This window comes from Pseudorca crassidens, chromosome 10, assembly GCF_039906515.1.
Source record: "Pseudorca crassidens isolate mPseCra1 chromosome 10, mPseCra1.hap1, whole genome shotgun sequence".
NCBI classification, from domain to species: Eukaryota; Metazoa; Chordata; class Mammalia; order Artiodactyla; family Delphinidae; genus Pseudorca; species Pseudorca crassidens.
The window spans coordinates 70141776-70168119 of NC_090305.1; the positions used below are offsets into that span (position 1 = coordinate 70141776).

General features: G+C 39.7%; 1 protein-coding gene across 12 annotated transcripts in view; it reads left to right on the forward strand.

The window, feature by feature from the left end:
• The window catches only part of DOCK3 (dedicator of cytokinesis 3), a 405644-nt gene that overhangs the window by 195418 nt on the left and 183882 nt on the right, over nt 1-26344 (forward strand). For all 12 annotated transcript variants that reach the window (XM_067754576.1, XM_067754570.1, XM_067754573.1 and 9 more), the window contains exons 6-8: nt 4851-4999; nt 12553-12637; nt 26264-26305. In XM_067754576.1, the coding sequence (XP_067610677.1) occupies nt 4851-4999; nt 12553-12637; nt 26264-26305 (276 nt within the window). The remainder of the gene's footprint in view (nt 1-4850; nt 5000-12552; nt 12638-26263; nt 26306-26344) is intronic.

Below are 26344 nucleotides of genomic sequence, written 5' to 3' on the forward strand. Positions count from 1 at the left end.
GCAGTGGTTGAGAGTCTGCCTGCCAATGCAGGGGACACGGGTTTGTGCCCTGGTCGGGGAAGATCCCACATGCCATGGAGAGGCTGGGCCTGTGAGCCATGGCCATGGAGCCTGTGCTCCGCAACGGGAGAGGCCACAGTGGTGAGAGGGCCGCGTACCGCAAAAAAACCCACTGTTTATTATATTTCATTCTTCTCTGGATAGAGTGAGCTCAGCTGGGCAGTTCCACATAGGGTTTCTCATTCTGTTGCAGTCAGATATTGGCAGAAGCTGTAGTCTTCTGACAGTGTGGCTTGGCTAGGTGTGGCATCTAACATGCATCACTCACACAGCTGGGACTGCTTAATGGAGTGTCTCCTTGTGGCCTCTCCACGTAGCTTGGGCTTTTCACCACAAGGCGGCTGGATTCTGAGAGGGAACCTCCCAAGAGCATGTATTCTAAGAGACAGGAAGCAGAAGCTGCCAGACTAGTTAAGGGCTATGCCTAGAACTAGCTCAGCTCACTACTGTAATGTTTGATTGGTCAGAGCAGTCTCAGGGCCTGCCCAGGTTTAAGGCTGTAAAGAAGTAGGTTCCAGGGAAGTCCCTGGTGGTCCAGTGGTTAGGACTCTTAAGCTTTCACTTTGGTGGCCGGGGAATTAAGATCCCCCTAGCTACAAGGCAGGGCAAAAAAAAAAAAGGAAAGAAAGAAAGAAATAGGTTCCAGTTCATACCAGGGGAGTGTCAGATTCACATTTTTGCAGAAGAGCACTTGGGATGGGAGATATTGTTGTCATGTTTGGAAAATACAATCTGTTAGAAACTCTTGACTAAAAAAAATAAATAACCATATAATGCCTTAAAAGAGTATATTAGCATATTCTTGCATTGCTATTGTATGTGTGTGTGCATGTTATTACATAGATATTGTATGTATGTGAGTATATGTTATGTGTGTGCATGTATATATGCATACACACATGCATACACATACATATATATGTGATATTTCAGTATCAATATACTTCATTATATGTAGCTTTAAAAAAGACACAAAACTGCACTTTTAATTAGTGTTCACAAATCTCAAAACCATCTAACAGTTGAACTATCTTTCCCCTGATTTGTGTTACCACTCTCCATGAGACTTTTTAATGTCTTTTCCTCTGTTTTCAAACCTCTAACACCCTCTTCCACTCTACTCACTCTCAGCTGATGACTTTGCTTTTTATTTCCTTGACAATAAAGCAGCCAGAGGAAAAATTTAGTTCTATCACCAAGTCTCCCAACTATCTGTGTCATTACTCAGTTCTTTGCCCTTCCTCTCTGTGACAATAGAGTATCCTGGTTAAGCGAAACCTTACCCCCCCCTCCCCCACCTTTTAACCTGGGACCCATCTCTTCTTGACTACTTAAGGATTTAACACCTGCATCATCAAATTTTCCCTTCTACTAGATTATTCTCTTCTGTATACAAATAGCCTAAAATTATGTTTCATTAAAAAAAAACCCTCCCTCCATAGCACAACCCTGTTTTGCTACATTTCTCTGCTTCCAGTTACTGAAAGTTCTACAAAAGAGTTGTCTATGCTCTGTCTCCATTCCCTCCTTTCCCATTACTCTTGAACTCACTCCACCCATTCCATCAGTGCTCAGTGATGGCCACCACAGTGCCAAATCCAGTGGCCAGTTCTCAGTCTATATTTTATTTAACCTCTCAGTGCATTTAACAAAGTTCTCCTTAAACCCTGTTTTCAATACTCTCTTGCTTTTCCTCTCACTTCACTGCTTACTTCTCAATTTCCTTTGCTAGATTCTCCTCACTTTCCTGACCTCTGAATGTTGAAACTCGGTGTCAAACTTAGCATGTCCTAATTGAACCTTGTTTCCCTCTTCCAGACATGCTTCTCAGGTTAGGAAAAAGAATGATCCTTGATTCCATTCATATCTCACATCTAATCTATCAGCAGATCTTGACAGCTCTAACTACAAAACATGTCAAAATTCCAAACTCTGAAATGTTTACCTTTACCATTCTTACCTTTGTCCAGTCAACCATCATCATGTGGATTGTTGCAATAAATAGTTTCCTAACTGGAACCCCCACTGTCCTCTTTGCCTTTTCATGATTTATTTTCAACAGAGCACTCAGAGTAATGCTTTCAAGACTTATGTCATATCACATCACTCTTCTATTCCAGATCTCCAGTGGCTTCTCATCTTGCTGGGAGTAAAAGCTAAAGACCTTAACATAATTTACAAAGGCCCTGCCTAATCTGGTCTGTGTTGCCTCTCTGCATCATCACCACTTTCCCCCTTGTTCACTTTGCTCCAGGTGCGCTGACTTCTTTACTCTCTGTGAATATGCCAAGTTCACTTCCACATTGAGGCATTTGCTCTTGCTGTTTCTCATGCCTATAAAATTTCCCCAGTTTTCCTAAATGCTGTCACTTTATTTCATTCAGGTTTCTACTTAAAGTTCGGCTCACAAGGAAGCCTTTCCCTGACCATTCTACCTGAAGCAGTAACTTCTCCTACTCCCCAGCCAATGCACCGTTGGCCACCCACTGTCCCTATCCTGCTTTAATTTTTCTTCTTAGAATTTTCACCACCATTATGTATTTGTGTATGGTCTATCTCTGCTCTCTAGAATGAAAGCACCATGAGAGTAGGGACTTTTTTTTTTTTTTTTTTTTTTGCGGTACGCGGGCCTCTCACTGTTGTGGCCTCTCCTATTGCGGAGCACAGGCTCCAGACGTGCACGCTCAGCAGCCATGGCTCACGGGCCTAGCCGCTCCGCGGCATGTGGGATTCTCCCGGACCGGGGCACGAGCGCATGTCCCCTGCATCGGCAGGCGGACTCTCAACCACTGTGCCACCAGGGAAGCCCAAGAGAGTAGGGACTTTTGATCACAACGAAGTAATAGCACTCAGCAGGTGCTCCATAAGCATTTGTTAATTGAATGAATAAATCAATGCTTGTATATGTATGTAGTGGATTGTTGTGTATGGCTTGATGGGAAAATAATAATCCTAACTTTCTATTTTAAACTTAGACAGGTGGCCCTGATTTATCATAAAGAAATGCATGTGCTGGAAACAAACACCACATTGCCTTTATTGCTTATCTCAAGATCTCAGTTTTGCAGATGTAATTTGCTTAGGCTTTGTTGCATTTGAGCTGGCAAGAATTTGAGTTCTGCCCATCTGCCAGCATTGTGTACCATCAAGGTGCTTAAGTTTTCTTCATATGTTCATTGAGTGAAGAAAGAACAGCTTGATGTAGTTAGAGTGCATGATTTCTAATGTCTTCTAGTTAAAAATAATTTCTCTTGGGCTTCCCTGGTGGCGCAGTGGTTGAGAGTCCGCCTGCCGATGCAGGGGACACGGGTTCGTGCCCCAATCCGGGAGGATCCCACATGCCGCGGAGCGGCTGGGCCCGTGAGCCATGGCCAATGAGCCTGCACGACCGGAGCCTGTGCTCCGCAGCGGGAAAGGCCACAACAGTGAGAGGCCCGCGTACCGCCAAATATAATAATAATAATTTCTCTTTAAGATGGACCTTTAAAAATCTAATGCTCCAGTGCTCCATTAGATGATTTCTAAGTAGTATGATGTTCCAAACATTTTAATCATAAGCTCAGAGCCACTTAAAAACATTAGCTGATTCTACTGATTTGTAATTTACTTCATAATTATAATTTTATTTACAGTCACTTGAATCCAGCTTATTTTGACAAGTGTCTTTTTAGGGGAAATCCAGATAGAGATTTTACTAACACTATGGTAAAGATTGATCTGTCTTTAAAAGCATTCTTTATAGATTAGTTACATTCCAAGAATTTTAATTATCATATAAAATTGTGCTTCTCTATAATAAAAACAGAAACCGAAAGATTCCAAAATCAAGATTTCACTTGTGAGCAAATAGAACTTTAGTTCTTAAACCTATATTCTTTAGTAAAGATGCTTATTTTTGTTAAGCATCTACTGTCATGGCATTTACATTTTTTACTTGTTAAAACCACTGTGATGTCCATAATTAAGTTCATTAAGCTGTTTCCATTTAACTCTTATAAAGGTGACGCTTTTTTTTGTTTTTTTTTAACATCTTTATTGGAGTATAATTGCTTTACAATGGTGTGTTAGTTTCTGCTTTATAACAAAGTGAATCAGCTATACATATACATATATCTCTTCCCTCTTGCGTCTCCCTCCCTCCCACCCTCCCTATCCCACCCCTCTAGGTGGTCACAAACCACCGAGCTGTGACACTTTTCACTGAACTGAAAAGAGTAGAACTCTATGACACTAGGGACACATACTGTTTTCAAAAGCTAATTAAAGCTAGATGAGGCCTGGAAACCTGGAATGAATCTCACTCCAGAGACTGTAGCTTTATGTTGAAACAGTTCTTTAAAATAGGGCAAGTGATTCTCTCTCTGCCTACCCCAACTTGAGTATCCTTCCTGGAGAAACCAGGGATGTTGCTGGATGGTTGAAATCTTTGTCATACATAGTAGCTTCTGTCAGAGAAAACCACTCTAGGCTCCTGTGTTTCTTTTGGTTCTGATTAAGTTTAGTAACTTACTGGAAAATTAATAGTTCAGGATAGAGTAGAGATAGACAGATGGTACTTTGCATAAGCCAGATCAATTATGTTGTTAGATGTCACTTTGTAGAGATTTTTAGACAGTAGGAACTAAGGACTTTGGTTTAAGATTCTTAAATAAGCCTCTCTTTACATTGCCTGTTTTTAGAGGTTCAGAGAAATGAGCACTTTTCATAGTTTAACTATTTCTCTTTTTTTTTTTTCATTCCCTTTCCATATCCCTTTTTTATTTCACCCAACACCAAAAATGCCCTTTCAGAAACATAAAGTAGATCTTTTCTACAAGCTACGCCATGTGATGAATGAACTTATTGACCTTCGAAGGCAGCTCCTGTCTGGTCACCTGACTCAGGATCAGGTGCGGGAGGTTAAGCGGCACATCACCGTGCGCCTGGACTGGGGCAATGAGTAAGTATGAATGTCATTTGGGCATCTCTCAGTTTCATTTATGATAACTTAGTCCTCATAGAGTTGTACCTGATCAAAGCTTATCTTTAGGGATTAAAGACGTTGTATTCTCCATTAAGCTTTGATCATTTTTACAATGAGTAGCCGTTTCTTTCAGTTTATAGCAAAGGACGTTCACTGGTTCTACTCATTGAAACTCTCTCAGCCTCTATTTTCACTTCCAGAAAATTAAATAATTGGACTACATTAGCCTCTGGGGTTTCTTCCATCTCAAATTCCTTGATTCTAAACCTCAGTAATCAGAATACTCTTTTTTTTTTTTTTTTTTTTTTTTTTCGGTACGCGGGCCTCTCACTGTTGTGGCCTCTCCCGCTGCGGAGCACAGGCTCCGGACGCGCAGGCTAAGCGGCCATGGCTCATGGGCCCAGCCGCTCCGCGGCATGTGGGATCTTCCCGGACCGGGGCACGAACCCATGTCCCCTGCATCGGCAGGCGGACTCTCAACCACTGCGCCACCAGGGAAGCCCCAGAATACTCTTTAGTTTCATCTCTTAGTACCTTTGAATTTGGTGTCCTTTACGTTTTATAGCCATATAATGAATCCGAATAAGTATATACTACAAATGGGAACTGTCTACATCTGTACATCAGAATATTCTTAACTAATTCATCATTCACAAATAGTCCTGTATTTATGCAGTGGGTATGACTATTTACTATTGCCATACAAGTAAAATTATAAGACTTTGGCATGGGAAGCTGGAGTAGATAGTACTCAGATTTTATTTCTTCCTAGATTTAATAATTGATATGATTCTCAAATGCTTTTGCCTCATTCTCTTAAAATCGGGTCCATTGAACTTTGAAGTGACGAGGTTGCTTCCTATTTAAGATATACGTTTACCTTAAGTATATTTTAGAACAAGTCTTTAGCTCCTCTCCGCCTCAAGACATCATTGAAATGACAAAAAATAAAAAGAGTGGGAGGAGTGCAGCAATAAATGGGATATGTGAACCCATTTCCAGAAGCTGAAAAGTAGATGGAGGATTAGTAACAGAAGAAGAAGCCTGTAATGTATGGAGGAAACTTTAGCTAATGAAGGAGTTGGTCTGCCTTGCAGCTGCTAGAATCATGGGAGAAAGGGAGTGTGCCCTGGAGCTTAACAAAAGGAAGTGCTTAAAAGTATGTAAAGTAATAATTCACTACTTTTGCTACCATGAGTAGCAAACCTGGCAGCCAGGTGTTTCCCTTTCAGATAGACAAATACAAAGACCAATTGCCTAGGTGGAAACTGGGCAACAAAAGTTTGAACTGGGACTTTATTGCAAAGCCCTCCATATTGAGGCATTTAAGGGTTTCAAAGTGTAATGAACAAATCCCTTCCACTTACCAGAAAGAGAAGCTTGCTAGCCACCCACCCATGTACAAAAAACTCTTCACATTTCTAGTGCCTTTTAAATTTGAATGGACAATCAAGTATTACCAAGTATTTGAAGAAATCCTTTCACAGGGAAGAGAGGGAGACCAGGATAAACAAAATACCTGGCCCTAGAGAGAGTGAAGATTAGTAAAGAACTTTAAAAATCTCTGAGTATCCTCCAAGAGAATCAAGAAGATTCATTATGCATTATAAAATGCTACGAAAAAGGAATGGAGAGTAGGATTTCAAAAAAGAATTTAGGCGGAGAACAGGAAGATAATTTTATGTCATCTCTAGGAAAATAAAACAAAAAGATGGGAAATGGTTAACAACAGTACAGAGATTCAATCTAGGGGATCCAACATCAGACATTATATTTCCAGGAAAAGAACAAAGGCAATAAAGAGGAAATTCTAAAAAAATGGTAGAAGAGAATTTCCTAGAGCCAAAGAGCAGGTGACTTAAGATTGGAAGAGTCCATCAAATACCTAGTATAATGAATGGAGAAGAAAAACCAAAACCTACAGTGAGGCACACTAAGATATTTCAATATTTGGGGCTGAAGAGAAGATCCTAAAAGGTTATCAGACAGAAAAACAGGTCTTCTTACAAAAGAATAAGATTCACACCAGCCTCAAAAGTTTTATCAGTAACACTGGATGCTAGAATATAATGAAGTAATATCTTCAAATTTCTGTTGGGAAATGATTTGCCACCCAGAATTTTATAAACAACCAAACTATATAATCAAGTGTAAGGGCCAAATAAAGCCCTTTTAAAGTACTCAAGGATGCAGAAGTTAACCTGTCATGGCTCCTTTCTTCATAAGAGACTTGAGAATGTGTTCTTCCAGAAATAGAAGAGTAAATCAGGAAAGAGGAAACACGGGATCTAATAAACAGTGAATCCAACCCAGAGTGGTACTGTTCAGTAGAAAAGAAAAAAGAACAACTCTACATTAGTTATTTGTGACACCATCCTATCCTTGTTTGTTTCATTAAATTACAACCTCTCTTGACTGTTAATAGCATTGCTTGGCACACACCACAGACTCCTTGTATGATATAACATGAATTCAGATGTACGATAGATCAGGCAGTGTTCTTTAAATCTAACTTTGGGCAGTAAAAATCTTAGCAAAATGTAGTATGTTAACTTACAGTATAGCTCCAAACAGTACTATATGGTATCATTGTACTTATTTTAAAAAATCAATAATGGTAGTAATTTGCAAACATAGCATCACTATGTGCCAAGCAAATTGTTACTTTTGAACTGATGACACTAATAGTTGCATAAATCATTATGTTGCAGTTTAACTGCACTATACATACCAGTAAATGAACAAGAGAAATATTTTATCAATACCTCTTTATGATAAAAGTTAGAAAACAGACCAATCAGATTTTGCAGTCAAATCTGAAAACTTAAAGATGATAGCTTGGAAAAAAGTTCAAATTATATTTGAAAAAGGCAAAGAACATTATAAATACCTGTCAGTAAAGTACAGAGCTGTTCCACCTACATTAGTAACTTTTTCTCAACAAAGTGTGTATGTGCTTGTGTGTGTGTAGGGAGAGTATTTATATGTTCATTTTGATAAACAATATAAACCAGAAACATAGTTCCATTTCCCCCCCACCCCACTTTTTTCCCTTCTCCCTCCTTTCTCGAAACCCTGATCCTTCTCTCCTGGTGCTTCTGTATCTTCTTTCCTCCTTTCTCCCTTCCCTTCCACTTCTTTCTTTCCCCATTTCTTCTTCTTTCCATTTTCCCCTTTACTCCCCTTGATGTATTGACACAAAATTATTCCTCAAACTATTATGACCAAATTGATTACAATCACTTATAGCCATTAGTATTTAACTTCATGGTTATTAGTAGAAAGGTGGCAGGTATAGTGGAATATCATGGGTTCAGAGTAAGACAGACCTAGCTTGAGACAAGCTCAACTGTACTCCCTTAATAGGCTACTTAGTAACCTCTCTGGGCTTCAGTTTCCTCAGTTATAAAATGGGTCTAATACTGTGTACTTCCCATAGTGCTTAGAGGGGATATACATAAAATGCCTATTCCAAGTAAATGTTCAGTAAAAGGTAGCTATTATTAGTTATATCTTCTATTTTATTACTATATAAATATACCATGCTCTCATTAGTATAGTTATATCTATATGCTCTCATAGTATAAGTATCAGAAAAGGGCACTGCCCACAAAAAATCTTAGTATCTCTAGCCTTTTTCAACTAATTCTGGGGGAGAACTAGATCTTAAATGCCTTAAAACATCCATCATATATAATTAATTAACTTCAAGTTATTTTCTATGTTCTGTGGTTCAGATGAGGAAACCCAGAAGAAAAAGATACAATAGAAAATAGAACAGAATACGGAACATTCAAAAGACATGTAAAATTCAAAGAATTTGATAGAGAGAGAGATTCACGGTCTTTAGAGTGGTGCACCTAAAAGAATGCAGGAACAGAAATATGTCTTTTATTCACTGCTGTGTCCCTAAGTTCATCATGAGCCTAGCATAGAGTAGGTGCTAATATTTATTGAATTATTGGAATGAATGAATGAGTGATTAGTGACAAGTGGGGAGAGAAGACTATTTTTGTGAAAACTATTCACCTAAGCAGTTGGTAAGACCATTTTAAAAACTCAGCTCTATACTACATCTGTATGTAGATGTATATGTAGTTGTATGCCTCCTGCTTGTTTAGGAGTCTTTTTTCAGACACAATTGTCTTTAATCACAATCCTTGTACTTTAAGTCATATTTTAGCTAACGATATAACCCATAATGATAACAGCAGAAGCAGTTCACAATGCCTGGCAGTGTACTGAGTGCTTTACATGGATTAATCCTTACCATAGCCTGTGACAGTAGAGAAGACAGTATTCTTGGTGGGAGAGCCAAGATACAAACTAGGCAATCTGACATCAGAGCCCATGCTCCTAACTACTCTGATGCGCTGCCTTCCTTTGCTGTGACGATAAAGAGACTAAGTTGACCATTCCCTGCACTTACTGTTCACTGTTCTTAGAATATGCCATAGGAAGAAATAGCCAGGAGCCTCTTTTACAGAGTGAAATTTTAGTGAACATGTGTTGTTTCTCACTGTGCAGCACCTCTGCCTTCTTCCAATGAGGACAGTCCTTCAATTTAGCTTTTGGAAACTACTCTTCATCCATTGAAGATGATCTTAGTAGAAGGAAATCAGTCTTCGGTTTTATTAGATCACCTGTTAATCATTTTCTTATTTCCTAAGGTAACGAAATCAAGAAACTAAAAGGTACTGTGTTTTAACAACTTCTAGGAGAGGGAAAACACTTTGCTCTTGGGAGAATTAGCATGAGGAATATGAACATTTGCTTGACTCAAAACTGCTCTATTTCCTATATCCAGTACCATTGGTGGTACATGATAGATCCTCAGAGAGTGTCTTTGGGGTGAGTGGATGGGTATATGGGTGGTTAATTGAATGGACAAGCAAGCTAAGTGTGGCATAGTGCCAAGGTAGAGTTTGCATAGATGCCATTCTCCGGACAAGCCGCATCATTGCGTGTAGTGCACTACTACAGAGCATATACTCTCAACCCTGGCCTTACTGACTTAGATCCATCTGGATTTTTTCTTAAGCTGTTGTACTGAAAACATCTATTTTGATTGGATTATTTGTACGGTCTTCTTTTTGTTAATTAATTGTAATATTTAGACTACCTCATATATTTTGTGACCATCAGTGGTTAAAGAATATGTTTGAAATTTTATCTCTTCATTTTTGTATTTAAAGAATTTTCAACAGCATGACTACAGAAAATTTGTAAAATATCTTAAATTGATAAATTGTTTAATTTCACTTTCCTTGTACAAATACTAATACCATTTTTGTGATCTTTCCACTGTTTTTCCACATATATGTAAAAGTATTCTAAATATTTGAGATCAAAACTGCAAAATTATCTTTCAGATGTAAATTGCTTTTTAAGATGAGAGAGGTGGAAAGGATGTACTTCAGCTATATCTTGCTCTCCATGATACTACTGCCTTTACATGCTATAAGTATTAGAAGCCAGAGTCCTGAAATTATTTCAGGGAAATTAAGAATAATTAATAAGAGGTGATTGAATGGAGTACTTCTTTGATGTATGAAGACAGGAAATAAAATCTCTTATAGATTTAAGTGCATTAACATCAGTAATCAGATTTGATGTCATGGTTTTACCATTAAACTGTGAACTATTGTAGTTAAGGACAACAGTGTATTACTGATCTTCTCATCAGGCAAAACTACGAGGGTTTTTTTTTTTCTGTATTTAATACCAAAAAATTATTTCCTCTTTAAAAATGCATATTTCTCTATTATAGAATAATACAAGTTATAGTAATAGGTAATAGAAAAATATGGGTTTTTATCCTTTAATAGAAAAATAGGTTTCTCCATTTTTTTTGCCTGTTAAAAAGTACACATCTAAATTTTAATTCTTAATCATATTAGTCTGTGTGATTAGCGTGTTTGCTTATAGCTTCTTCATGTAGGTTTGATTCCCCATTTTTATTTGATCAGTCTTATTACCATTTAACCTCTTCATATCTTTTCCTATAAAATAGGGTTAAATTGTAAGTAAAATAATTCTGCATTTTGGATGTATATGTGGCTTAGTTTTTTTAATTTTTGCGGTACGCAGCCCTCTCACTGTTGTGGCCTCTCCTGTTGCGGAGCACAGGCTCCGGACGCGCAGGCTCAGCAGCCATGGCTCACGGGCCCAGCCACTCCGCAGCATGTGGGATCTGCCCAGACCGGGGCACGAACCCGTGTCCCCTGCATCAGTAGGCGGACTCTCAACCACTGCGCCACCAGGGAAGCCCTACGTGGCTTATTTTAAATAAGTGGGAATTTTATTCACAGAAAGAACCTAGAGAATTAGTTTTGCTAGCATATTCTAAATGTATTTCATAATCTAGGTGAAGAAAAAAATATATACACTTCTCCTTCCATCATCTATGGCATACTTTTTGCCAGGTGCAATAATTCATAACACTCACTTTAGAGTAGGGTGGTCACAGAGCAGCTCTGAAACCCTGATGAGAGTTATAGGCCCTCTCCTCAAAGAAAATGCATATATGAACACATGCACATACTTTTATATGTAGTTACAGGAGTCCACAACTCCTAATTCCACTGACTCCAGAGTCAGAGCTGTTGTCCTAGAGAGTGAGAAAGGGCGTAACATGTACTGAATATAAATTATGTACCATATTTGAACCCAAGAGTTCTGCCTGTCCAGAGTTATTTCCACTGTCTCATACTGCCTCCCAATCAACTATTAATCATTATCACTTATTCCTTCATGCCCAAGTTATACCAGATCTTCTAAGTATTGTTTTCTTTATTAATCGTGCTCCCTGGTTAAACTTCCGTCTAAAGTGTCTTAAGGTATTGGCTAATGTGTGGTGAGGTCTTTACTATAACCCAGTGTCAGTATTAATTAAATTGAAAATGAGATAAAACTCAACCAAGACATAAGTTTCTTTGAGTTTAATACCTTTAGGAGGTGATTTTTTTTTTTTGGCTGTGCCTTGCAGTATCTTAGTTTCCCAGCCAGGGATTGAACCCATGCCCGTGGCAGTAAAAGTGCAGAATCCTAACCAGTGGACCTCCTGGAATTCCCAGGAGGTGATTTTTATGTGTTTGACTTTGAATTACAAATCTACTTGGACACTGAATAATTTTTTTTATCCTAATGAAAGTAATGCATGGCTGAGCCTGTACATACTTGCAGGATGGGGGAAATTGAAAAATAAACACAACTTATTAATGATCTAAGAAAATCCATCCTTAGTGAACTCAAGCAATCTGTTATAAATGTGATACTGAATGAATCCTTTTTACCGTCACAGGGGGAACTACTTGATGACGAAAATTGTCACAGTCTTAAAATCCCTAGCCTCATTTATTTACCTGAAGGTGAACACAGTTAGGTTACTGGATAAAGGCATGTCCCTGCAGAGGCAGTGTCTGAACTTCTGTCCATAAGGTCATGGTTGGCATGGGCTCTCAGGCACATAAAGAGAGATGAGTAATTTGAGGACATGGCATGCTGAATGTGGTTTTTCTCTTTACTAGGCATTTGGGCCTGGACCTGGTGCCTCGAAAGGACTTTGAAGTAGTGGATGCGGACCAGATTAGTGTCTCAGATCTCTATAAAATGGTAAGAAATTATTACACAGTGTAGCTTGCTCCTGCACACTTAAGTTTTTCTCTTTTACTATCCCTAATTACATTATGAAACAATATTGCTAAAATCATTCCTTTGTCTTTGTTTCAATGTATTTAAGGGCTCTTCCTTATCTGGACAGTACCTATCACACTTGCTCTCTAAATGGAATTACTATGTAGGGCATTTGGGCCTACTGTAATGTCTAGCTGTCATTTCTCAGTTGGTTTTGCTGGTGAACAGAGCTCCTTCAGCCTGCAGCAGTTACTAAAATTTTGTCTCTCTCCACCTCTTAAGAAAAGCAGGTAGTTGAAGCTGAAAAGAGCCAGTTATTAATAATGTAATGATTAACCCTGGAAATAATGTACCAGCATTTCTTTCTTAAAACTTTTTTTATTGAACTATAGTTGATTTACAATGTTGTGTTAGTTTCTGGTGTATAGCAAAGTGATTCAGTTGTGTGTGTGTGTGTGTGTGTGTGTGTGTATTCTTTTTCAGATTCTTTTCCATGAGAGTTTATTACAAGATATTGAATATAGTTCCCTGTGTTGTACTGTAGGGCCTTGTTGTTTATCAGTGTACCAGTATTTCTAAGATAAATCCTTAACTGTCTGTTGGTTATTATAAAAGTGTATTGAGTTGACTGATAACCAAGATTACATTTTGCAGGCTGAATAAGAAGAATTAACTAAAAGGTACAGAATTTTAAAGTAAAACAAATAAACATCAGAAACCTTCGGTGACTATTAAGCTTAGACTAAAGGACTGGGTAAAACCTCACTTTGAGGAGTATATATTCAAGGAGTGTATATTGGTGAGAATTACAAGTTTTAGAAAGAATTACAAATTTCTCTTTAAGAAAATGTAATATTTTTAGGAAACGCAGAGGATGCAAAGTATGTTGCCTGGTCAAGAACCATAGGAAATTTGCCTAAATCATATACAAATAACATATCAATTGCTTCTGTATATTTGGTTATGTATATTTACAAGTATACAAAAGCATTTGTGTCCAGTTGCCTTAACTATGCTCTGTGTGAAGTGATATGTGTGAGATATAGAAATTAAAGATGGAGACTTACTCCTTCCCTTAAGAATATCACCGTCTATGGCTCAGTGGTTACGAATCTGCCTGCCAATGCAGGGGACAAGGGTTCGAGCCCTGGTCTGGGAAGATCCCCCATGCCGCGGAGCAACTAAGCCTGTGTGCCACAACTACTGAGCCTGTGCTCTAGAGCCCGTGAGCCACAACTACTGAGCCCGCGTGCCACAACTACTGAAGCCCACGTGCCTAGAGCCTGTGCTCCGCAACAAGAGAAGCCACTGCAATGAGAAGCCCGCACACCGCAATGAAGAGTAGCCCCCACTCGCTGCAACCAGAGAAAGCCTGCACACGGCAACGAAGACCCAGCGCAGCCAAAAAAAAAAATTAAAAAAAAAAAAAAAAGAATATTACCATCTAGGGTATTGGTTCCTAACTCTTTCTATATTATGGAGGATCGATAAAATTTCTCCCCAGGACGATACAAGTATGATTTTGCATACAAAATTTTATACTCAATTTTAGGGAATTGATAGTTGCCTCTGAACCCCATGCATGGTCCCCATGTTTAGAAACTACTCTAGTGGGATCAGATAGACCACAAACAAGAAGGTTTATGAGCTGCATGTCATAATTAAGATATACACTGATGCTGTTAGAGGGAGTAGCTGATCTCCTGGGGCTTTGAGCAATCAATGAAAGCCTCCAGAGGCAAGTAATGCTTAAGATGAGTCTTGAGAGATGTGCAGGGCTTCATCAGGAAGACAAGCCATAAGGAAGGACATTCCAAAAATAGCACAGAGCATAGGGAAGTAGTAATTCCAGGAAACTATAAGATAATTTGGTAACTTTGGCATGTAAGTATGTGTTAGCAATTGGGAGATAAGGCCAAGAAGAAGGCAAGAGCCAGATCACAAAGAGCTTTGTAATCCCCAAATTAGTAGAACTGCTAGTCTGATAGAACCATGGAGTGACATGATTGGATGTGGGTTTTAAATGCTGAGAGAGTATAAAATGCAGAAGACTGGAATCAGGGAGGAAAGAGACCACGGAAGTGATTCAGGCAAGAAATAATGGCTAGGCAACAATAGGAATGGAGAAAAAATGCAATAGAGAATGTAGATGTTAATAAGTAAAAATGATGAATTTTGATGATCAATTAGATGTGGAAAGTGAATGAAGAATGACAGTTTGAAGCTAAGAACTCCCCTCAGAATGGTGGCTTGGAGGATGATATTTTTGGTAAGGATTTTGCATTTTATTCTAAGTGTGACAGAAGGCCTGTGAAGGTATTTGAGCAGGGGAATTACATGATTTGGCTTACATTTTAAAAGGATTCCTCCAGCTGATGTGTGCAGAAGGACTGGAGTAGAGCAAGAATGGAAACAGGGAGCAGTCATTCAAACAAAAGATTTTGATTTCAGTATCTTGAGCTAGATAGGGTTGGAACAGTGGAAGTGGTAAGTTGTTGGATTCTGAATATGTGTTGAAGGATAGATCCAGTCAGAGTTGTTGATAGATTGAATAGATGTGCGTGTGTACAAAAAAGAGAAAGGTCAGAGAAGAATGACTCCTATGTTTTGACATGCCCAACTTTGACCTGGGTGGAAATGGAATAGGAAACATTGTGGGAGAAGAGAGTAGAGCAGTGGGGATCAATATTTCTGGTTTTTCCTTTCAAGGTTTAAATGTCTTCTAGACCTCCAGACTGAGATGTTGAAAGTCTGGAGTTCAGAAGTGAAGTTAAGATATAACAATTTTGGAGTCATCAGAGTATATATGGTATTAAAAGCTGTTGGATAAGATGACCACTGCTTTCCACAAACCTCCATACAGTGAAACCCAGTGGTCAGCAGGTCCTACACAGCAATTCCAGACAGTCAAGCATCAACAGCCATTGGAAGAAACCTCCCACATGAAAGTTAAAGACCAAAAGAAATACTTATGAAAGAAACTTGGAAAAAACTGACAACTCAGTGGAAGAAAATGGTGATTCCTGTCTGCAAAGGGAAGTGAGACAGCCAGGAAACAGAGCGGAGCAATCTAAGAAGCAACCCAAGGAGCTCTAGAAAATTACAAATGAGATAACTGGAATAAACTTGGTATAAATACTGAGACATCTAGACATGGCTAGGAACAAGGAAGTAGGGCAGACAGAGGCTGCCAGTATCAGTCATGCATTGGGAGCTACCATGGCTCACAGTGGCCTGCTCTGCTTAGGATCCCAGCAGCCTTTGCTGCTGTGGACCTCAACAGCCCTTGTGGACACTGCAGAACCCCTCAGCTTTTATTACGGGGGACCTCATAATGGACCTCAGCAGACTGCTCCACGGAGGACCCCAGCATATTTCACCACTGAAGAAACCAGTAGCCACCACAGAACCCCTGCAGATTTTGCCATTAAGGTTTTCACCCCACAGGTATCTGCATTCACAGATGCCAGCCACCTGAGTCCTCCACCTCCCTCTGCATCTCTTGACAGAGCACGAGTTATGTAGCAGCCCTGGCCTCTGTGGTTGTGTGCATGTAAGACACCAGTCTAGACCCCTACAGCTGAACCCCACTGCTTTGTGTGTGCTCATGTCTAGCCTCTGCAGCTATGTACCTGCACGCCACCAGCCTGACTCCCAACACAGGCCTCCACTGCCATGCATACAACCACGGCAAGCCCCTGTAGCCATAGGAGTGTATGCCAACAGCCAAGGCCCCCACAGCTGCTTGTGGCCCATATCCAGCCTTGACTTGTCACTGGCCTGCAACCCTAGGCTCACCTAAAGGTAGCCCCTGCAGCTGTGCACCTGCACACTGGCCAGCCCAACTCCCATCCCTGCCTCCACTGCCATGCATGTGCTCATGGCTAGCCTCTACAACCTCATGAATATGTGCCAACAGCTAGGGTCCCTGCAGTTGCTTGTCAATCTGCAGTTGGCACCAGCCCTTTCTGCTAGTCCCAGCCCTTGCTATTATGTGTGTGTCTGCAGCTTCCCCCTCCCACTCTGCAGGTACCTGAAGCTGGACCCTGAAGCCGGACCCTGGAGCCATGTGTGTACACACTTCTGACTCTGCCCACCACTGCTGCCTGCCCTGGTCCCTAGCCACTGCACCTGGAAGATCCACTGAGGACCCCAACATCCCTTACAGCTACTGTGGACCCTCCACAGCTTTCCCTAAGAATCACAGAATTGTTGATATGTGGACCTGTGTGGCCTCAGCCAATGAGACCTGCACCCTGAGCCCAGAGCTACGATATGCCCTAACCTGGGCACCCTGCACCATTAGACCCAGAGTCATAGCATACTCTAGCATCCTCACATCCATAGGTGAAGATCTTTCCTTACCAAAGCCAGTCCATAAAGTCTTGAGATAACAGCTCTTCAAATGTGCAGACAACTATGAAAGGCTACAGGGATCACAAAAAATCAGGGAAACATGACACCACCGAAGAACACAGTAAATTTTCAGTAACTGACCCTAAAGAAATGGAGATATACAAATTGCCTGACAGAGAATTCAAAGTAGTTATTTTAAAGATGCTCAGAGAGCTACAAGAGAACACCAGTAAACAGTTCAACAAAATCAGGTAAATAATACAAGACCAAAATGAGAAGTTCAACAAAAAGATAGAAAACATAAAAGAGAACCAAACGAATTTTGGAGCTGAAGAATACAATGACTGAACTGAAGAATTCAGTGGAGAGATTTAGTATTAGACTGGACCAAGCAGAAAAAAGAATTAGTGAACTTTGGGACTTCCCTGGTGGTGCACTGGTGAAGAATCCTCCTGCCAACTCAGGGGACACGGGTGTGAGCCCTGGTCTGGGAAGTTCCCACGTACTGCGGAGCAACTAAGCCTGTGTGCCACAACTGCTGAGCCTGTGCTCTAGAGCCCATGAGCCACAACTACTGAGACTGCGTGCCGCAACTACTGAAGCCCACGTGCCTAGAGCCTGTGCTCCACAACAGGAGAAGCCCGTGTACCACAATGAAGAGCAGCCCCCGCTTGCCACAACTAGAGAAAGCCTGTGTGCAGCAACGAAGACCCAATGCAGCCAAAAAAGATTTTTAAAAACTCATGAAACAAAGAGTCCCTGGAATTCCCTGGCAGTCCAGTGGAGCCAAAAAAAAAAAGAGAGAATTAGTGAACTTAGAGACAGATATATCAGAATTTTTCAGTCAAAGGAGAAAAAAGTAAAAAGAATGAAGAAACCCTATGATATTTAAAGATTACCATTAAGAGAATCAATCTATAGATTATTAGAGAACCAGGAAGAGAAGAGAGCAGAAAGGGGCAGAAAGCTTACTTAAAGTAATGCCTGAGAACTTACCAAATCTGGGGGGAGAGATTTGAACATCAAGTTCATGAAACTCATAGGTTACCAAACAATTTGAACCCACAGAGATCTTCTCCACGACATTATAATAAAACTATCAAAAATCAAAGACAGAGAAAAATACCATATGATATCACTTATATGTGGAATCTAAAAAAATGATACAAGTTAACTTATTTACAAAACAAATAGACTGACAGACATAGAAAACAAACTTATGGTTACCAAAGGGGAAAGGGGGGGAGACAAATTAGAAGTTTGGGATTAACAGATACACACTACTATATATAAAAACAAACAAGGGGCTTCCCTGGTGGTGCAGTGGTTGAAAGTCTGCCTGCCGATGCAGGGGATGCGGGTTCGTGCCCCGGTCCGGGAAGATCCCACATGCCGCAGAGCGGCTGGGCCCATGAGCCATGGCCCCTGAGCCTGCGTGTCCGGAGCCTGTGCTCTGCAACGGGAGAGGCCACAACAGTGAGAGGCCCGCATACTGCAAAAAACAAACAAACAAACAAAAAAACAAACGAGCAGCAAGGAGACCCAATGCTGCCAAAAATAAAATAAATTAATTAAAAAAAAACATGAAGATATAAAACACTTAAGTATATAGTCAAATTCAGATAAGTATATAGTCAAATTCAGAATACTCCAATACTATAATATGGCAGTATATTACTCTAGTATAAAGGTGAAAAGAAAGAAAAATTAAAAATAACTATAATTACAGTAATTTGTTAATGGATGCACAGTATAAAAAGATGTAAACTGTGATATCAAAAACATAAAGTGGTGGGAAGTGAGTAAAAGGGTAGAGATTTTGTATGGGATTGAAGTTAAGTTGTAATAGCTTTATCTATAAGATGTTTTATGTAAGTCTCACGTAACCAGAAAGCAAAAACCTACAGTAGATACATACAAGATAAAGAGAAGTGAATCAAAGCACACTACTATGGAAAATCATCAGTTCACAAAGACAGCAAGAGAAAAGAAAAGGAACTACAAAATGAGCTAGAAAACAATTTTTAAAATAGCAATAGAAATTTCTTACCTATCTATAATTACTTTACTTAAATGTAAATGGATTAAATTCTCAATCAGAAGACATAGAGCAGCCAAATGGATTAAAAAAAAAAACAAAGAATATTCTGTTTATTAACAGACTCACTTTAGTGTTGAGAACATTCATAGGCTGAAAGCAAGAAACAGAAAAAGATAATCCATCCAAATGGCAACCAAAAGATGGCAGCAGTAGCTTTTTTTTTCTTTTTTTTTTTTGAGGTACGTGGGCCTCTCACTGTTGTGGCCTCTCCCGTTGCGGAGCATAGGCTCTGGATGCGCAGGCTCAGCGGCCATGGCTCACGGGCCTAGCCGCTCCGTGGCATGTGGGATCTTCCCGGACCGGGGCACAAACCCGTGTCCCCTGCATTGGCAGGCGGACTCTCAACCACTGCACCACCAGGGAAGCCCAGTAGCTATTTTTATACCAGACAAAATAGGCTATTTTTTTAAAATAAATTTATTTATTTATTTTTGGCTGTGTTGGGTCTTCATTGCTGTCCACGGGCTTTCTATAGTTGCAGTGAGTGGGGGCTACTCTTCGTTGTGGTGCATGGGCTTCTCATTGTGGTGGCTTCTCTTTGTTGTGGAGTATGGGCTCTAGGCACATGGGCTTCAGTAGTTATGGCACGTGGGCTCAGGAGTTGTGGCTCACAGGCTGTAGAGGGCAGGCTCAGTAGTTGTGGCACACGGGCTTAGTTGCTCCGTGGCATGTGGGATCTTCCCAGACCAGGGCTCAAACCTGTGTCCCCTGCATTGGCAGGAATATTCTTAACCCCTGCACCACAAAGGAAGTCCCAAAATAGGCTTTAATTAAAAAACTGTAACAAGTAAGAAAGAGGGTGATTATATAATGATAGAGGGGTCATTCATCAAGAGCATATAACAACTGTAAATATATATGCACCCAACTTCAGAGCACCTGAATCTATAGAGCAAATATTAACAGAACTGAAGTGAGAAATACACAAGAATACAACAATATTAGATTCTTTAGTACCCCACTTTCATCAAGTGATAGATCATTCAGAAAGGAAATCAATGAGGACATGCTGGACTTGAACTACACTTAGTACCAAATGGACCTAACAGTCATATTTGGAATATTAAGAATATTCTGTCCAATAGCAGCAGGATACACATTCTTCTCAAGTGCACACGGAACAATCTCCAGGATAGATCACATTAGGCCACAAAATAAGTCTTAACAAATATAAGAAGATAGAAATCATATGAAATATCTTTTCTGACTACAGTGATTTGAAACTAGAATTCAATAACAGGAAGAAAACTGGAAACTCCAAAAATATGTTGCAGTTAAGCAACACAATCCTGAACGACCAATGAGTCAAAGAAGAAATCAAAAGGGAAATAAAAAAATATGTCCTGAGACAAGCAAAAATGGAAACACAACATGCTAAAACTTAGGGATGCAGTGAAAGCAATTCTAGGAGGAAAGTTTATAGTGATAAATGCCTCCGTTAAGAAAAAAAGATCTCAAATAACCGAACTTTATACTTTGTAGAACCAGGAAAAGAACAAACTATTCCCAAAGTCAGCAGAAGGAAGGAGGTAACAAAGATCAGGACAAAAATAAATGAAATAAAGAATAGAAAAACAATAGAAAAGATCAATGAAGCTAAGAGTTGATTGTTGTTTTTTTTTTTGAAAAGACTAGTTGGCAAATGTTTAGCTAGATTTAGCAAGAAAAAAGAGAACTCAAGTAAATAAAATTATAAATGAAAGAAGAGACAGCTGATAAACAGAAATACAAATGATCATAAGAGACTGCTATGAACAATTATATGCCAACAAATTGGACACCCTAAATAGAAACATACGACCTACCAAGACTAAATTATGAAGAAATAGGAAAACCGAACAGACCAATAACAAGTAAGGAGATTGAATCAGTAATCAAAAACTTCCTAACAAAGAAAAGCCCAGGACCAGATGGCTTCATGGGTGAATTTTATCAAATATTTAAGAAGAATGAATGCCAATCCTTCTGAAACTCTTCCAAAGAAATTGAATAGGAGGAAACACTCTTCAAACTTATTTTACAAGGCCATCATTACCCTGATATCAGAGCCAGATAAGGACACTCCAAGAAAAGAAGGCCAATATCCCAGATGAATATAGATACAAAAATTCTCAACAAAATGCTAGCAAACCAAATTCAACAGCACATTAACAGCACATGATCAAGTGGGATTTATTTCAGGAATGCAAGAATGGTTCAGCATCTGCAAATCAATCAATGTAATGTGCCACATTAACAAAATAAAAGATAAAAATCGTATGATCAAAACCTATAATGGAAAAGAATCTGTAAAACATACACATATATATGTATATATATGTGTATATATATATATAAACTGACTCACTTTGCTATATGCCTGAAAGTAACACAACATTGTGAATCAACTGTAGTTCAATTAAAAAATCATAAGATCATCTCAATAGATGCAGAAAGAGCAATTGACAAAATTTCAACATCCTTTATGATAAAAACTCTCAAGAAAGTGGGCATAGAAGAAGCACACCTCAATATAATGAAGCCATATATGAGAAGCCCACAGCTAACATCATACTCAACAATGAAAGGTTGAAAGCTTTTTCTCTAAGATCAAGAACAAGACAAGGGTGCCCACTCTCACCATTCCTATTCAACATAGTACTGGAGGGACTTCCCTGGTGGCGCAGTGGTTAAGAATCCACCTGCCAATAGGTTTGATCCCTGGTCCGGGAAGGTCCCATGTGCTGCGGAGCAGCTAAGCCCATGTGCCACAACTACTGAAGCCCACATGCCCTAGAGCCCATGCGCTGCAACTACTGAGCCCATGCGCCACAACTACTGAAGCCTGTGCGCCCTAGGGCCCATGTGCCACAACTACTGAGCCCACATGCTGCAACTACTAAAGTCCACGAGCCTAGAGCCCACGGTTCGCAACAAGAGAAGCCACCACAATGAGAAGCCCGCGCACCGCAATGAAGAGTAGCCCCCGCTTGTCGCAACTGGAGAAAGCCTGCACACAGCAACAAAGACCCAGCGCAGCCAGAAAAACCAAGACCAACAACAACAACAACAAAAATCCCATAGTACTGGAAGCCCTAGCCAGAACAATAAAACAGTTAGGCAAGAAGAAGAAAGAAAAAGCATCCAAATGGGAAAGAAAGAAAGAAACTGTCACTACTTGCAGATGACATGATCTTATACATATAAAATTTTTGAACACTCCACCAAAAAACTGTTAGAATAAAAAAATTCAATAAAGTTTCAGGATACAAAATCAACATACATAAATCAATTACAAAAATCAGAATATCCTCTGAACTATCTGAAAAAAAAATAAAGCAAACAATTCTATTTACAATAGCATCAAAAACAATAAAATACTTAGAAATAACTTTTCACTAAGTAAGTGAAAGATCTATATACTGAAAACTATAAGATATTGATGAAATTAAAGAAGACAAAAATAAATGGAAAGATATCCCATGCTCAAGAATTAGAAGAGTTAATATTGTTAAAATATCCACCCCTACCCAAAGCCATCTATAGATTCAATGCAATCCCTATAAAAATTCCAGTGGTGTTTTCCACAGAAATAGAAAAACCAATCCTAAAATTTGTATGGAACCACAATGGACTCTGAATAGCCAAAGCAATCTTGAGAAAGAAAAAAGCCTGAAAGCATCACACTTCCTGATTTTGAACTATATTATAAATCTATAGTAATTCAAAACAGTGAATGTTGTACTGGCATACAAACAGACACATAGGGCTTCCCTGGTGGCGCAGTGGTTGAGAGTCCGCCTGCTGATGCAGGGGACACGGGTTTGTGCCCCGGTCCAGGAAGATCCCACATGCCGCGGAGCGGCTAGACCCATGAGCCATGGCGGCTGAACCTGCGCGTCCGGAGCCTGTGCTCCGCAATAGGAGAGGCCACAACAGTGAGAGGCCCGCGTACCGCAAAAAAAAAAACAAAAACAAAAAAACAGACACATAGACCAATGGGACAGAATCAAATACCAGTAATAAACCCACACATATACAGTCAAGTAATATTTTAACAAGGGAGCCAGTAATTTTCACTGGGGAAAGGATAGTCTCTTCAATAAATGTTGGGAAAACTGGATATGCAGAAGAACGAAACTGTACTCCTGTTTTATGCCACGCACAAATATTAACTCCAAATGTATTAAGGACTTAAATGTTACACCTGAAACCGTAAATCTCCTATAAGGAAACATAAGGGAAAAGCTGCTTGATGTTGGTGTTGGCAGTGATCTTTTGGATATGACATCAAGAGCACAAGCAACAAAAGGAAAAATCAGCAAGTGGGACTATATCAATCAGAAAAGTTTCTGTACAGCAAAATATAGTCAACAAAATGAAAATTCAACCTGCAGAATAGGAGAAAATGTTTACAAACCTTATATATGATAAAGGGTTAATATCCAAAATATGTAAGGAACTCTTAAAACTCAGTAGCAAAATATCAATTATTCTGAGTTTTTAAATGAGAGAAAGATGTGACTTTTTTCCAAAGAAGTCATACATACATGAAAAGGTGTTTGATAATCAATGATCATCAGGGAAATGCAAATCAAAACCACAATGAGGGCTTCCCTGGTGGCGCAGTGGTTAAGAATCCGCCTGCCAATGCAGGGGACATGGGTTCGATCCCTGGTCTGGGAAGATCCCACATGCCTCGGAGCAACTAAGCCCGTGTGCCACAACTACTGAGCCTGCACTCTAGAGCCCGCAAGCCACAACTACTGAGCCCACTCGCCACAGCTACTAGGCCCGCGCACCTAGAGCCGGTGCTCTGAAGCAAGAGAAGCACGGCAATGAGAAGCCCGCACACAGCAACGAAGGGTGGCCCCCGCTCGCCCCAACTAGAGAAAGCCAGCACATCAATGAAGACCCAATGCAGCCAAAAATAAATAAAATAAATAAATTAAAAAAAAAAAAAAGAAAAAAAAAAACCACAATGAGATGCTACCTCACACCTGTTAGATATTACTTCACACCTATTTGCTTATCATTAAATAAATGCTGGCAAGGATATGGAGAAAAGAGAACCCTTATGCACTTTTGGTGGAAATGTACATTTGTACATTCCAAAATGCCAGTTCTGATGCCATTCTCTAGCTACCCATGTGGGGTGCTTTCAGACTAGGTTGAAGAGTTCTCCCCAAATTTTTTTTTAATTTATTTTTTTGACTGCATTGGATCTTCTTTGCTGCCTGCAGGCTTTCTCTAGTTGCAGCAAGCAGGGGCTACTCTTCTTTGTGGTGCACGGGCTTCTCATTGTGGTAGCTTCTCTTGTTGCAGAACATGGGCTCTAGGCGCACGGGCTTCAGTAGTGGCAGCATGCTGGCTCAGTAGTTGTGGCTCTCAGGCTCTAGAGCGCAGGCTCAGTAGTTGTGGCACACAGGCTTAGTTGCTCTGCAGAATGTGGGATCTTCCCGGACCAGGGATTGAACCCGTGTCCGCTGCATTGCCATGCAGATTCATAACCACTGCGCCAGCAGGGAGGTCCCAAGTTCTCCCCAAATTTGATGCCTCTGAAGTCTAGAATGATGTCTGTTATTGTCATCCAGGATGATTTACACTGAAATTAGCTGTAAACTCCCATATATAGTTACAATTGAACATTAATGTTTATGATTGGTAGTCATTTTTAAGAGTTAGTCAGTAAATTCACTTGAGAAGAATGCCTTAGTGTAGACCCTAAAAATAAAACAATGGAAGGAGTTGTAGGCCAGTAACCTTCCCAGTGGGATATAGGTCAGTAAACCATAGAAAGCTTGCTTTTTGTTTTTTGAAAGCCTGATTTTTTTTAAAGCTTTTTTTTTTGTGAACTATTTTATTTATGAAGTTTTCTGTTGTACATAAGCCTTCTATGTGATGATTTCCCCAGCTGGTGGAGACCTGTTTTAATTATATTTAATATGTATCATGGGAACATATATTCCCATGGATGAACATTAATAGTCAATAATAATTAGCCAATATAGCTAATAATGCACATGAATATTTAATAATTAACTAATATAGCTAGTGAGATGCATTTAAATTAATATTTAATTGTACTTCAGTTTTATTTAGGGTTAAATGTGTATACTTGTTAAAAGAATGAAACCATTCTACTCAGCAACCAGTCGTCTTAGCCATGTGATGTGGAACAGTTCACCAAATGAGAGCTGTCTCACAACCTGTAGGGGCCAAAAGGAGGCAGGATAGAAACTCTCATTTTCAAGTCTCCTAAGACCAGGGACTTGAAGAATGGTGAACACACCTTTCTTCCTGGCCGGGGTTTACTTCTAAATGTGACTGACTTTTCTTTAATAACTAATTATAAAAATAGAACAGCAATAATAAGAATACTAATTATAGATAACAATGATCAACCGCTTACAGTGTGTACTGTGCTGAGTTAATCTGCACAAAACCCTATGAGGTTCAGCATGAAATGTTATCCTCACTTTACAGATGAGGAAAGTGTGAGTCAAGATTTAAAATTTTGCACTTAGGTCCCTAACTACTATATCTTGCTGCTTCCCATTATGTTATTTGAACCTTGCATTAACCTTGTGAGGAAGACAACAAAAACTTTTATTTCATTTTTATAGTTGAGGGAAAATGTCCCTTGGAGAGAGTAAACAATTTGTCTGGAGTTTCACAACCCATTTGCATGCAGCTGGGATTGGAATCTGCTTCTTCTAACTTTAGCCAGCAGCAAAGGAACAGCATGGAGAGATGTTTGGGAAGGAGCCACTTGTGGTTAAAGGCTATACCTTCTCCAGCGTGGAGAGCCTGAGGAAGCTGTGTCACGCAGTGCAGGATGTGATACATTGTGTGGAAAGGACAGTGGCAAAACAAAAATCCAGTAACAAGCACCCACCTGTGACTTGGCTGGTACTCTAAGCTAGAAAGGCCTGGGTTTGAATCCAGACTTTGCCACCTTCTTGCTGTGTGGGACCTTCAGCATTTCACTTCCTTACACTAAACCTTAGCTGGCTCTGTCAAATACAAATAACATTTGTCTAACAAGGTTATTAGAATTAAATGAGATCATATATGTAAAATATATATCAGAATGCCTAGCATATAGAAGGTTCCTGATAAAAGTTAGTTTCCTTCCCAATTGATTGAGTTTTTCTTTCTTTCCATAGCATTTATCTAGCCGGCAGAGTGTACAGCAAAGCACATCTCAGGTAAGCAACTTAACCAGGCCTCCCTCTCTTTTCCCTCAA